Source organism: Notechis scutatus, chromosome 15 (genome assembly GCF_049901735.1).
Source record: "Notechis scutatus isolate UNSWTSFEM ecotype Mainland chromosome 15, rNotScu1.2, whole genome shotgun sequence".
NCBI classification, from domain to species: domain Eukaryota; kingdom Metazoa; phylum Chordata; class Lepidosauria; order Squamata; family Elapidae; genus Notechis; species Notechis scutatus.
The window spans coordinates 10,899,791-10,913,825 of NC_142023.1; the positions used below are offsets into that span (position 1 = coordinate 10,899,791).

Genomic DNA, 14,035 nt, shown 5'->3' on the forward strand with positions numbered 1-14,035 from the left:
ATCTTATTGCAACCAGAATCTCTGCTTTTTGCTTTCTGGACTGAGCTATGCGGTTGCTGTCAATGGAAGGAATCACAACATCAGTAATAAGATGTCTAGTAATTCAATGGAGCTTTTTCAGACCTCCCTAACAGAGTCGTCATCCAGAGCAGATCCCAGCTGCTAATCCATAGCTTTGCCCCGGTGTCAGACTTCTTGATTGCCTGGATGTGGGTCCATGCAATTCAAAAGGAGCTAGCAGGCACAAGGAATCAGAACATCCGTTAGGTTGCAGCATAGAAGATTTAAGTTCAACACTAAATTGGCACCAGATAAGGATGGTGGGGAATTCAGAAGGAGTTAGACTTAGAGTGCTTGTGGGAACGCAACAACTCTAAGCTAATGGTCTGTTTAACTCCACCTCCCAGCTCTGTCTGCTCTTCTCCTACAGGAGCTAATCAAAGGAAACTTCTGGAGGGTGGGGCATTCCCCCCCCCCCCGAAATCCAGAAGTAGGGACTTCCTCCATATTTTCCCCCTTTCCCACCTGGTTCTAGACCTTTATCCTCTACACCTATGAGATGTTTAGCCATCAACAGAACCAATGGATAAAGAGTAAATAAAACACGTAAACGAACTTCATTTTCCTTTGATTCTGTCGCTGTGTGGTGTACAGGTTTCTTTGGCCAATGCTCCCAATTCTTCTCTTTCTTGCTCTCTGTGGTCATTTTTTTTTTAAAACTTCTGCAGGCAAATACAACCATGTCAGTTTTTCTTCCCACCTTACAAACATAAACTCTTGCATCATCAGGGAAGACCTGATATTTCCCCCCCTTCAATGGCTAAGGTTATAAGCTTAATCGTCAGATCAGACAGCCAGGAAGATTTGAATGGATGGATTAAAAATAGAAGTGGTTTTTTTTAAAATGCACATGATACAAGTGACATCTTTGAGTTTATAGGAGTTTAGTTTTTTGGTAGCACAGTGGTCAGAGTGCAGTACTGCAGGCTCCTCCTGCTGACTGCTGGCTGCCTGCAGTTTGGCAGTTCGAATCTCACCAGGCTCAAGGTTGACTCAGCCTTCCCTCCTTCCGAGTTGGGTAAAATGAGGACCCAGATTGTTAGGGGCAAGAAGGTGACTCTGTAAAACCACTTAGAGAGCGCTGTAAGCACTGTGAAGCGGTATATAAGTCTGTGGCTATTGCTAATTTCTGATTCATCTTGCAAGACCCTTAAAGGGGGTTGCTAAATTCACTTTCCCTTTTTGAACAGAAAACTGTGAAACTGGCATTTTTTGCTTTGCCTGGGAATTTAAAAAAAAAAGACAAATCAAGGTGCTTACGAAACCTCCATGAATTTGCATTACAATGTGAAATGCAAATAATTTGCCTCACTGTGTTTCTTTCCAGGGTTGGTCATTGTTAGAAAAAAAATATCACTTCTTTTTATAAACCTCTAATTTTTATTCTCCCACTCTCTAATACGATCGTTCGTCTTTCTGTTCTTTGCTACAGCCAATGACTCATTTTCTCTTCTTTCTGTTTCTGTTCTGTGTTTGTGTGTGTTTTCCCTTTTCCTGCTGAATCATGCCATTCAATCAACATACCAAAAAAACCGAAAAACAATCATCATGTCTGCATCTGTCTGTTGTCTGCCTCCTGCTCCAAAATAAATATCTTTTTTTAAAAAATAATAATGCTAAACTCAAAAATCCTTGCAAATCACAATTCATCCGTGAAAACATCTCATATAGGACACGGTTGGTTTCATTGAATTTTTGGGGGGGAGGTGGGGGGGGGGATTTAAAAAAATTCAATTGTCTGCTTTAAGGAATTTTTATTTACTTGTTCTCCATTTCATTTGTTTTCCTTCTCTTTAATTTGAGATTATTATTTTTTTGGACTCTTGCTGCATCAACCCAGGGAGAATATTTGGCTGCTTGTTTCTTGATGTTGTCTGTGACTTTTCTTGCTGTGGTGTCTTTCATTGTTAGTCGGCCCTCTTGATTTGACACCTTGCTTTTTCTCTTTCTTTGAAAACTGGGTGCCGTGATGACATGGGGTGGACCCAACCCATTCAGAGCTGCACCTTTTCCCCCCCTTTTCTTTAAAACCGGAACTGAAACAAAATGGCAGCCAAGCTGATTGCATGCCTGTGGCTGAATCCGTTGAGTTTTGATGGCACCCCAGAATGTAGCATGGTTGGCTTGGACGCTCCCAACTGTTTAAAACAATGACTGGATAAGAAATCAGCCTTTGTACACTCAACTAAATGTATTAGTAGGGATGGTCAGCTTTTCTTGCAGTCAAGCATCTGTTAAAAAGATGGTGGGATGCTGGAAAGGAAAGTTTTGGCCTGCTAGATTACACCTACGAGGTCCCTCTCTCCTCTGATGCCCTCAGATTGTGAGGGGAGAGCTCCACAGCTATCTAAGGGCTATAGACCAAGACAACTGCAAAACCACCAGGGCTTCCAACAACGGATGGAAACTAATCAGGGAGAGAAGCAACCTGGAATTAAGGAGAAAATTCCTAACAGGGAGGACAATTAACCAGTGGAACAGCTTCCCTCCAGAAATTGTGGCTGCTCCATCACTGGAGGTTTTCAAGACTGGACAGCTACTTGTCCGGAATGGTATAAGTTCTCCTCCTTAAGCGGGGGCTGGACTAGAAGACCTCCAAGGTCCCTTCCAGCTCATTCATTCTAATTCTAATTCCCTCTCTGCTGGGGAGGAAGTCCAAAGCTTAGGAGGGCTTCCGTAGAGACGTACCCATCACACAAGTCCTTTGGATGGGCAAAGCCCAGGAAAGAATGAAATATATCTGAGCCAAAGCAATGAAAGACACAAAAGAGAATGGAAAAGAAACACAGCTCAGCTAATTCACATCGTCCCATCCATTCTACCTCTACATGTCTCTCCTTGGCGACCTTCCATCTGCTGCTTTGTCCTTTCAACATTTCAACTTTGCTCTTTTCCAGGGTATCGGCTCCATCCAGCCGCACCTTTCTTAATCCCCTCCTTCCCCTCGACCCAACCATTTCAATGTATTCAGTGAAGACCTCCCAGGTCCCTTCCAACTCGGGGATTCTGTAAGAGTCTCCGGCTTGAGCAGGGGATTGGACTACAAGACCTCCAAGGTCCCTTCCAGCCCTATTTTCTGATTGGTTGATTGGTTCTTGCCAAACCCTCTCCGATGCACCCCTAGTATCCTCGTGGGTTTGGTCTTCCATCAAATCTGTTTCCTTCCAGTGACCAAGCCTGGTGGTTTTCTTCCCAGACACATTCACCAAGGAACCTTACCTTCATACCATTGGCTTCCTATCCACTTTGTAACATATCACTGTCACTGATACAAACATCTCTAAGCTTCTCCTTTCAGCATCCCTTCACTTCAGTTCCACCCAAATTCTTTCATTGCATTCACATTTAATTCCATTTCCTCTCCTTGCACATCTCTTCCCATTTTCTGATCTCCTTTCCACATTCAGAATGTTTTTCATTCTTGGACTCTTCACGAATTCAGTCTTTCTTCACACACAATCCAATCTCTCCCACTTTTCTGTATGTGCTGACATACTTTGTTTAAACCAGGAGTCTCCAACCTTGGCAACTGTAAGCCTGGAGGACTTCAACTCCCAGAATTCCCCAACCAGCCAAGTCCTCCTAGGCTTAAAGTTGCCAAGGCTGGAGAGCCCTGGTTTAAACCATGCATCCCAAATGACGTTTTTCTCAGCATTGGTTCATTGAAAAGGGAAAGGAAATTGAAATGAAATTGATCACATTTTCCGTTTCAATTAATTGGGATCGAAGGAAAAGTTGATGGGGCTCTTTCTTTATGGGGATGAGGGAGTTTAAGGAAAGGAAGAAATCTTTTGGGTTTTTGGTTTTTGTTTTTCTTTAAACTTGAAAAATGAAGTATAAACATTGAGCTAACGTATGTGAAGACCTAGCAGGGAATCCAGATTAAGGCACAACACTGAGCTCCTTCCTTTCTTAGTATTTTGAAAGCTGTCCAGCTAGATGATGCATTTGTGGAGTTTTAATAGCGTTTATAGTCTGCCTATTGTCTGAGAGCTCAAGATGAAATCTATGGTTGTTTCTTCTTCCGCTGTAGTTGATCTTCCCAGTAATCCTCAGATAGGTTGACATTATCAGATCCATTGGACAGACCAGAGCAATCCATCAATTTCACAGGAAGGCTACAGTGACTTCCACTGAGTTTGGATATAACAGGATCTTAAAAGTCTGGTTATATTTTTTTCCCTCCTCCTCCTCTTCCTTTTGAGAAAAATCACACGTGATCTAGAACTTATGACTCTTGTCTTATAAGTAACTGAACATTTCCTCCTCCTCCAAATTAGGGTAGGATCTGTCCAATGCACTTCCAAATGCTATTTCACAGTTGTGGACCAAAAAGATGTTTTACCCCTGGTTGCTTTGGCAACAGGGCTTGCATCTCTCCATTTCCTTACACTCTACGGAGATAGAGTGGCTGAGTTCCAGATTACCCAATGGCCCAGCAAAGCATTTTCCTAAGCTTTCTTCTTTTCTTAGTCCTAAATTCTCTCCACTGCACAACTCTGTATCTAACATAACTGTCCATTTATTGTCTACAAATTTTTCTAGGAGGCTTCTGAGAAGCTGCCACTAAGATTCAGACCTTGATTTAATCTTTCCAAAAAAGACTTTGCCTGACCTCTCCTTTATTTATCTGGTCACTGATCAAAATAGGCATTATCATCTATCTATCTATCTATCTATCTATCTATCTATCTATCTATCTATCTATCTATCTATCTATCTATCTATCTATCTATCTATCTATCTATCTATCTATCTATCCAGCTTTCTAGCTTTCTAGTTATCCCCTCTTTTTGATGTAGAAGAGACCCATTACAAATGATTGACTTTCACGATGGTCCTTTGTGTTTACTAAAGGTTCATTGTCCACCCTTCCAAGCTAGCACCTACTTTAAGGATTAACCCCCAAAGAGACAACTAGGAATCTCTTGCAAAAAGAGCTTTCCTCTTTCGTCCCCTTTTTGCCCCCTCTTCCCTGTAGCCAAAGGAGGGGTTTGTGGGGAGAGGGATTCCTCAAAGTTTCTGCACCGAGGAAAAATCTTCTTTTCAAAAAGTTTTTTTGGTGGGCAACTTGACAATTTGAAAGCAAAGGTGGTAATTTATTTTTTGTTTCTCTTTCGTGGCTTGCACCTTTTGATTCCACCTGAGGTCTGAACGATGCAAATGTTTCTTTTCTCTGCAGGATAATTTCATTAACCTGAGCTTCCTCCGACTCTTCCGGGCAGCCCGACTGATCAAGCTTCTCCGTCAGGGCTACACCATACGGATTCTGCTGTGGACTTTTGTCCAGTCCTTCAAGGTAAGGCTTCCCAAGACCATGAAGCCGACTCCTTGTCCCAACAAAACCCCTTTTATTTAGGTTAAAGTGGATTCCTCTCCACCAAAGTCCCACAAACAGCCTTTCATGAGATTTCACAACTACAGACCTTTATCAGGCTGGGAGAGTTGCCAGGCCAATATCTTCCAAATGCCATGCTGGAGCAGCAATTACTTGGCAAGAAGTCAGGATCAGATCTTCACCCTCATGACTTGAACTAATTGTCTCCTGCAAACCCCACTCCCCTTTTGCTCCTCTTTTATTCCCTCTGGGAGGGGCCATTCACCGTCCACCTGTGCCTTTACTCCCGAGTCAAGCCTTGTTCCTTAGCTGTTCCCTTCTCCTGGTAGCTCTGCGCCTACGCACAATGAGAACAGGCTCCAGCTGTTCTTCTTCCCCACTGATCTCTGACTCCGAAGGCAGCTGATAACTGTCGGGCGGCCCTGGCCCCATCTCTGTCTCCGACACAGAGCCCTCGTCAGAGCCTTCCCCAGACTCCAGGACTGGCCCATGTTCCTCCCCAACCTCCTCACTGTCCGAGTCTGCTGCCAGCTCCGCTGCCCGCTGATGGGCCACAACAAAAACAAAAACAAACCAACACAAGACATTTTTTTAAAAGGTGCATAAAAAATTCCCAAATACATACAGGTAGTCCTCAACTTACAACAGTTCATTTAATGACCATTTGAAGTTACAACATCACAGAAAAATGACTTAGGCCAGCCCTGAAACTAATGACTTATGACTGTTTTTCACACTTATGACTATTGCAGTCACGTGATCAGGCACTTGGCAAGTGACTCGTATTTATGATGGTCACAGTGTCCCAGGGTCATGCAATTCCCCTTTTGCGACCTCCTTACAAGCTAAGACAATGGAGAAGGCGGATTCGCTTAACGATGGTGTGACCAACTTAACAACTGCAGGGATTAACTTAACAACGGTGGCAAGAAAGGCCGTGAAATGGGGCAAGATTCATTTAACAAACATCTCCCTTAGCAACAGGAATCTGGGGCTCCATTGCAGCCAAGGACTGCCTGTCCACCTATGAAATGTGAGGTTGTGCAGATGTTGTGGTGCCCTGGGCTCTGCCGGGCGAGTCTCACCTCCCGCCTTTCTTCTCCCTCCAGGCCTTGCCATACGTGTGCCTCCTCATCGCCATGCTGTTCTTCATCTATGCCATAATCGGCATGCAGGTAAAAATCTGCTGAGCGGCGTTTAGAGCCTCCGCTCACCAGAGTCACAGAAGAGGTTTAGCAATGGGTTCAAGAAAAGCCCCACGTATCCTTTTGTAAACCCAACTTCCCCATGGAGGCGCTTGGAGAAAACTCGTCTTTTTTATTATTGCTGTTGCTGTTGCTGCTGTTTATTTTTTTAACTTGCACATATCATCTTCCGTTAAACAGTGTGTCGTCTGGATAGAAATGTCTCTGTGCTATTACAATCAACATTTGCAATATTCATTACATTGATAATAATTCTCTAATCTTATAATAATAATAATAATAATCAGCACTAAGACTCTATTCATTTCTCCCTCTTAACATATCTTCTAATGAAAACATAATACTATAATAGGTATAATAATCTTAACAATCATATTAATAATCATCATATTGCTTACATCTCCATCTTAACGTATCTTTTTTATTTTACTAATCTCCATTTATTTCTCACTTCTGTGTTTATTCTCCAACCATCCATAAAATAGCTCCCACGTCATATAATATTCCATTTTGTTCTTTCTCCTTGATTGCCAGTGTTCATCTATTCATTTCTGCACATTCTAATATTTTCCTAATCACATTCTCATCTGTAGGGATCTCGTCGCTTTTCCAGTGATGTAATGTTTTCCAAAGGTGATAATGCAGCATATGGATTGAAAGCCAGAAATATTTTTGTTGGGGGGGATTTTGCCCAAAACTTACAGTAGAGGAAATACATATTTAATCATACATGGAGAAAACTCATCTTGAAGAGTCGCCATCATCTCCACATCTTCTCTCTCTCTCCGTCTCTCCCCCTTTCCTTCTCTCCCCTTGCCCCCTCCCCCAGGTCTTTGGGAACATCGCTCTGGATGATGACAGCGCCATTAATCGTCACAATAACTTCCAAACCTTTCTGCAAGCACTAATGCTGCTTTTTCGGTGAGTCATTCTTGGATCCCGTACAGGAGAAATATTCTTTCTTTGACCATGTTTATCAACCACGCCAAGGAACACAGTGGCTCAGAGGCTAAGACGCTGAGCTTGTCGATTAGAAAGGTCGGCAGTTCAGCGGTTCGAATCCCTAGCACCGCCTAACAGAGTGAGCTCCTGTTCCTTGTCCCAGCAGCTTCTGCCAACCTAGCAGTTCGAAAGCACATAAAAAAATGCAACTAAAAAAATAGGGAACAGTGTTCCGTGCACCTTTGAAGGGCGTTGAGTCCTGCCAGCCACCTGACCACGGAGACGTCTTCGGACAGCGCTGGCTCTTCTTCGGCTTTGGAATGGACGTGAGCGGCGCCCCCTAGAGCCGGAAACGACTAGCACGGATGTGCAAGGAGGGGAACCATTTGTCAACTCATAAAACATTCCTATGCCTGTTTTAGTAGTTGCCATAAAAAAAAGGGCGGGGGGGGGGAGGGAAGCAAAAGAACATCCCAACTCTTTATCTTTAAAAGATTGTAACTCAAAGACCAGAGTTTTTGCCCGTGAATATATTTAACTGGAGAACATGAATGAGGACACCCAGCCTGTGAACGTGCTCAATTGCAGAATCTGGTGTATGAGACACCCGGGGAGGGGAGGGGGGGCGAAAACAGGGTCACAGGTTACTGTAAACGATGTGTGCCAGAGTTGGCTTCATACAGGGCAGTGCCAGCACGTCCCTCTAATGAATCCTTTGAAGATTTTTGAAATTCGGCTGGAGAATTATGATTTAATTAGAGCGATTGCTGGAATGCTGACATCTTTACCTTTACCTTATCAACCATGCCATAATTTTAAACAATCTGAAGAACCATCGATTAAGATCCCAGGGTTACCTACTTACATCGCATGGCCCAGGTAGCAATAGCAATAGCACTTAGACTTATATACCACTTTACGGCCCCCTCTAAGTGGTTTTACAGAGTCAGCCCATCACCCTCAACCATCAGGATTCTCATTTTATCCACCTCGGAATGATGGAAAGCTGAGTCAACCAAGAAAGGCACCAGGTGTTATTTTGGGGGGATGTCATCCACTGACTAGCCTCACTTGCATGCATCGCCCCCAACCTCCTTTTCGCTGTCAGAGGCTTTCAGGAACCTCTTCTGCAGCCAGCAAGGCTTCCCTGAAGGTCTCTGCGGCCAAGAATCAAGCTTTGGATCGATCCAGAGCTTTCTTATTGGCTGCAGAGGCCTTCAGGAAAGCCTTGCCAGCCTTGCTGGCTGCAGAAGAAATGGGCCGGCAAGGCAGGTGTCAGGGTGTGCGAGGCCTGGCTACAACTGCCCAAAGGTAAGTAGTAGGGCAGCTCCACCTACCCCCCCCCCCACCTACCCTGACAGTAAGCCCTAGCTTAATTTTTACCCCTCCATCTGGAATGGGCAGGATCTTAATTAGGGCTTATATGGGGGGTAGGGCTTATATTGGGCGAGAACATGTAAACATCAAGCTAGGACTTACTTTCGGGGTAGGTTGTATGTTTGGGGAAACAGGGTAGTTCTGCCATCCGGGCTACATAATACAGACACTTGTAAGCTACTGAGTCCATTCTAGATCAGGTGATTCCTCCAATTCCTTTTCTTTTCTTTTCTTTTCTTTTCTTTTCTTTTCTTTTCTTTTCTTGATTTCAGGAGCGCTACCGGAGAAGCCTGGCACGAGATTATGCTTGCATGCCTGAGCAACCAGCCCTGTGACGAGCACTCCAACCTCAGCCGGAACGAATGTGGCAGTGACTTTGCTTACTTCTACTTTGTCTCCTTCATCTTCCTCTGCTCCTTTCTGGTGAGACATTTCTCTCTCCACTGAACATGGTGCAATGCTCTAATGTATTCAAGAGCTCTGTCTCTTTCAGGCATAGTTTTCCTTTGGCCATGAAAAGTTACCCTTATTGTTCCAGTCCGTGTCCTCCTCTGCTGGTCTAAAAAGTTGGGAACTCATTTATCAACAATAACAAAAAAAGTTAAGAATCAGAATCGAGCTGGAAGGGACTTTGGAAGTCTTCTAGTCCAACCCTCTGCTCAAGCAAGAGACCCTTACAGAATCACAGTGTTAAAAGGGACCTCAGAAGTCATCTAGTCCAACCCCCTGCTTAAGCAGTAGACCCTATAGTATTTCAAACAGGTGGCTATCCATTCTCTTCTTAAAAGCCTCCAGTGATGGAGCACCCACAACTTCTAGTGGCAAGCCATTCCACTGGTTAATTGCCCTCACTGTTAGGAAGTTTCTCCATAATTCCAGGTTGCTTCTCTCCTTGATTATCTTCCACCCGTTGTTTCTTGTCTTGCCTTCTGGTCCAGTGGTGGGGTTCAAAACATTTTACTACCGGTTCTGTGGGCGTGGCTTGGTGGGCATGGCAGGGGAAGGATAGCGCAAAATCCCCATTCCCCCCCCCACTAACCTGCTTTCCAGCTCCGTTCTCCTGGGCAGGGCAACCAAAGGAGACCCAGCCGATCAGCTGAGATTCAATGGGAAGCAGAGAAGAGATGGGGTTGGTGGGGCCAGTCAGTGATGGGATTGGCCGGTTCTCCGAACTACTCAAAATTCCCACTACCGGTTCTCCAGAACTGGTCAGAACCTCTGGTCTGGTCTTTGGGATTCATTTGGATTAGAGTTAATACCTTTCCTCCTCCCTACCCTGATTTCACTCCCCCCTCCCTTTACAGATGTTGAACCTATTTGTGGCTGTAATCATGGACAACTTTGAGTACTTGACCCGAGATTCGTCCATCCTTGGACCTCATCACCTGGACGAGTTCATTCGCGTGTGGGCAGAGTACGACCCAGCTGCTTGGTATGTATGTCCCCTCCGTCGCCCATGTTTGGTCCTGAGGAAGTGGCGTTGGGTTGGCGGAGCTGCTTCTCCCACTTGCAGAAGATCAGCCTAGAAAAAAAAAAGGATTAGCTGGCTATCCTCAAGGACAGCTGCATGGGGGTGTCCCCCCCTCCCCTGGTTTCAGGAGTTCAAGACCCATCAATATTTTGGGTGATGGAGATTTGGAAGCTGGGCCAGTATCCATATTTCTAATGATACAACACTCTGCTTTCTCCCATTGGGCATGCATTCCAGAGAGCCAAAGATCTGAACTCCAAAGAGCAATGATGATTACACCACCATGGCAAAAAATCGTAGGGAAAAACAACAGTCAGTGAAGGGAATGAGGTCCATGAAAGTCGGCTTAGTTTCCCTGTCTGTTGTTCTACTTACTGGTTGGTGCCTGTGCAGAAAACAGATAGCAGGTAGTCCTTGACTTACAACAGTTCATTTAATGACCGTTCAATGGTGCCATGCCACTGGAAGAAAGGCGACTCAGGACCGTTTTTGAAAAGTTACCACCTTTGTAGCATTCCCTGTGGTCCAACTTGGCAACTGCTTTGTACTTACGACCGTTGCTGCGTCCCAAAGTCACGTGAGTTCCCTTTTGGGACCTTCTAATGAGCAAAAGCCTGTGGGGAAGCCGGACTCACTTAACCGACAGCAGTAATCCACTTAACAACGGCGGGCGAGAAAGGTCGTGAAATGGGGCGAAACTCCCTTAGCAAATATCTCACATAGCAACATAAATTCTGGGCTCAATTGTGGTGTAAGTTGAGGACTAAGTTATTAGTTTTTAAGAAGAGACTAGACAGTCGCTTCGCTGAAACTGTACAGGTTCTCCTGCTTGAGCTGGGGGCTGGACTAGAAGACCTCCAAGGCCCCTTCCAGCTCCTATTCTATTCTAAAGTTATTGCTATTGTTTCGTCTGCTCTTATTTACGGAAACTAACAGATTACTTTTATGGGACTTCAGCAGAGTAATTTTCTAACTCCTGGGTTTCTGAAATGTCATTTTTTTCCCTCCAGTTTTTCTTCTCCTTGTCATGTTTATTGTGGGATGGAGACAGGAGTTTCCAGCAGAGATGTTTTATTTTTATTTTAATCACAGTCCCCGCCCCCCAGTTGAATCGCGACTTATAAATGTCTGTTTTCTTTCCAGTTGCCGCATACATTATAAGGATATGTACAATTTATTCCGAGCTATTGCTCCACCCTTGGGCTTAGGAAAGAAGTGCCCTCATAGAGTGGCATACAAGGTTTGAGAGAATTTTGGGGTGGGGGCGGGGAAATTCCAGTCCTTTGGGGGGGTTCGGAGGGAGGGGAGGGGAGGTTGCCTTGACTTGCAACTGAATGGGGTCTTTTGAGTCTGCACTGCAAAAAGAAAAAGAAAGATAGAAATAACGCTGGAATGAAACTAACCGGTTGTGTACCTAGAAGTGATGGGCACGCTTGATTTCCACCCCTATATGTGCCTGCTGCATTTTTCCTTCTGCCCAACGTAGATCTGCCTTGCTTGGATACAGGAGCCTTATGGGATTGTCAGTTTTAAAAATGTTTCCTTCTTCTAACCCAGAATTGGGAGAAGTTTTAGGTTAGCCCGGCCTCGCCCAAGCTCGAGGCAGATTTAACAGATTAACGGGGTTGGAAGGGACCTTGTAGGTCATCTAGCCCACCCAAGCAGGGAACCCTACATCATTTTGGAGAATAATTTGAGCCTCTCCTCCTCTCTGTGGCAGCCCCTCAAATATTGGAAGACTGCGATCACGTCTCCCCTGGTCCTTCTGTTAAGTAGACTAGCCAGGCCCAGTTCTGGCAACCGTTCTTCCTATGTTTTAGTCTCCAGTCCCCTCCTCATCCGGGTTGCTCTTCTCTGCACTGATGATTAAAAACATTAAAAATAACAGGCTGGAGGCTAAAAGATGTGAAGAACCGTTGCAGAAATTGGGTATGTCTAGCCTGGTGGAAAGAAGGACGTGGGGGAAGTGAGATGATAACAGCCTTCCCATCTTTGAGGGGCTGCCACAGAGAAGAGGAGGGAGCCAAGGCCCCTGAAGGCAGGAGGACAAGGAGCAGTGGATGGAAACTAATCAAGGAGAAAAGCAACCGAAACCTGGTTTTAAAGGGCGAACCAATAGTCAACTGCAATCTCGAATTCTTAACTAGGCTTTAAGAGCTAAGGAGAGCTTTTGGAGATTATTGTAGCAAAATACGGGCTAAATTATTGAAGAAGGATATGATCTATTTTTTTATATTAAAAAAGGAGTACAAGATGAAATCTTCAGTCATTGAGAAAGGAGATGTTTTATGTCGGTCAATTGTTGTAAAGGTGATGGGAAGGGAATTGTGTTTTCAGACTTCTAAGGTTTTGTTAATATAGAATAAAATAGAAGTAAGGTATCCTTGGTGCTCTCTAAGCTTGGTGGTTTTCTGACAGACGTTTTATGACCAAACTATGTAACATAATCAGTGCTAAAGTAGAATTAGTCATTTCATTGGCTTTTCTGTCTATCTATTTGGTAAGGCTGACATCAATCTTGCACATACAATTCTCCCACTGTCTCTTCTACAGCCTGAGAAACTGGGGAGGGTCCCTAAGCCTCTTGTCCCACCCATTTTGCAGCTGTGGGCCAGGCTGTCTCTTATCTTCCATCTCCAAAGGTCCTAAAGCTACGGCCTTATTTCTTGATTCATTCCTGAAGCCTTAATATTTGGATAATGTTTGCCACAGAAGAGGTCTGTCTGCCATTGGTTTCCATTGTAGCCCTTGCATGCAATTGAAACAGATCTCCCATCCTTCCGGGAAGGAAGGGAGGAAGGAAGAGCACTGATGATGTTACCTAGTTGGGTAATGAAACCTCTGCGAGAAAGCAACCCAAGCTCAGAGAATTCCAAGGACTCCAACAAACATTTTCCTTCAAGGACTGCTGACTGTCCCATAACGCTTCCTTCCACTTCTCCTTCAGATGAGCACTACCACTCTCCTTTACACCAAAATAACGCCTCCCCATCTGAAATCGAGCGCTGCCTTTCTCTAAAGGAGCCCTGTTAACGATTTCCTTCCTCCTACACTTTCCCCGGGGGATTCCACACCTCCTCTCTTCCTTTCCTATGGCCTGCCCTGTTTCTGTTTTCTCCCACAAAAAATAAAATGAAATCTTGAGAGCGGATGGCAGGAGAAACCCAAAAGAGATGGACCCGGAGACGCCCTCCTCATCCACCCTCCTCCCCGGTTTTGTTACCTTCACCGTGAACCAGCCTTCCAGTGCACTAATTAACCTGAGAATTCTCTTGTCTCCTTGTCTGCTTCCCTCCCCTCCCCCCCATTATGTCTGCGGCTGGCGCTTCTCTCTTGCGTTGTCTTACCTTCCCCGTCTGTCTCTCTGTCTCCCCCTTCTGGTTCCAAGTGGGCGGATCAGTTACACCGACATGTACGAGATGCTGAGACACATGTCGCCACCACTTGGCCTGGGGAAGAACTGTCCCGCTCGTATTGCCTATAAGGTTAGATTTGTCCCACCAGACCCCCACCGGGGGGCGCCTGTGTTCCGTCTAAGCTTCGTGCCCCTCCTTCCTTCATGGCTCTCATGCTTTCTGCAGAACTCTTTCCTCCTCTGGTCCAGGGGTGTCCAACTCCATGGCCAAAGGGACTTCCAAGACT

At 45.0% G+C, this 14,035-nt stretch overlaps 1 protein-coding gene across 7 annotated transcripts in view; it reads left to right on the top strand.

Moving 5' to 3' along the window:
* The window catches only part of CACNA1B (calcium voltage-gated channel subunit alpha1 B), a 126,351-nt gene that overhangs the window by 92,136 nt on the left and 20,180 nt on the right, over positions 1-14,035 (top strand). For 5 of the 7 annotated variants that reach the window (XM_087944296.1, XM_087944290.1, XM_087944292.1 and 2 more), the window contains 6 exons: positions 5,243-5,359; positions 6,508-6,573; positions 7,433-7,524; positions 9,195-9,345; positions 10,227-10,354; positions 13,782-13,878. In XM_087944296.1, coding sequence (XP_087800422.1) covers positions 5,243-5,359; positions 6,508-6,573; positions 7,433-7,524; positions 9,195-9,345; positions 10,227-10,354; positions 13,782-13,878 — 651 coding nt within the window. Of the gene's footprint in view, positions 1-5,242; positions 5,360-6,507; positions 6,574-7,432; positions 7,525-9,194; positions 9,346-10,226; positions 10,355-11,536; positions 11,634-13,781; positions 13,879-14,035 lie in introns of all 7 variants that reach the window. The other 2 variants (XM_087944291.1, XM_087944293.1) reach the window with 1 other exon arrangement.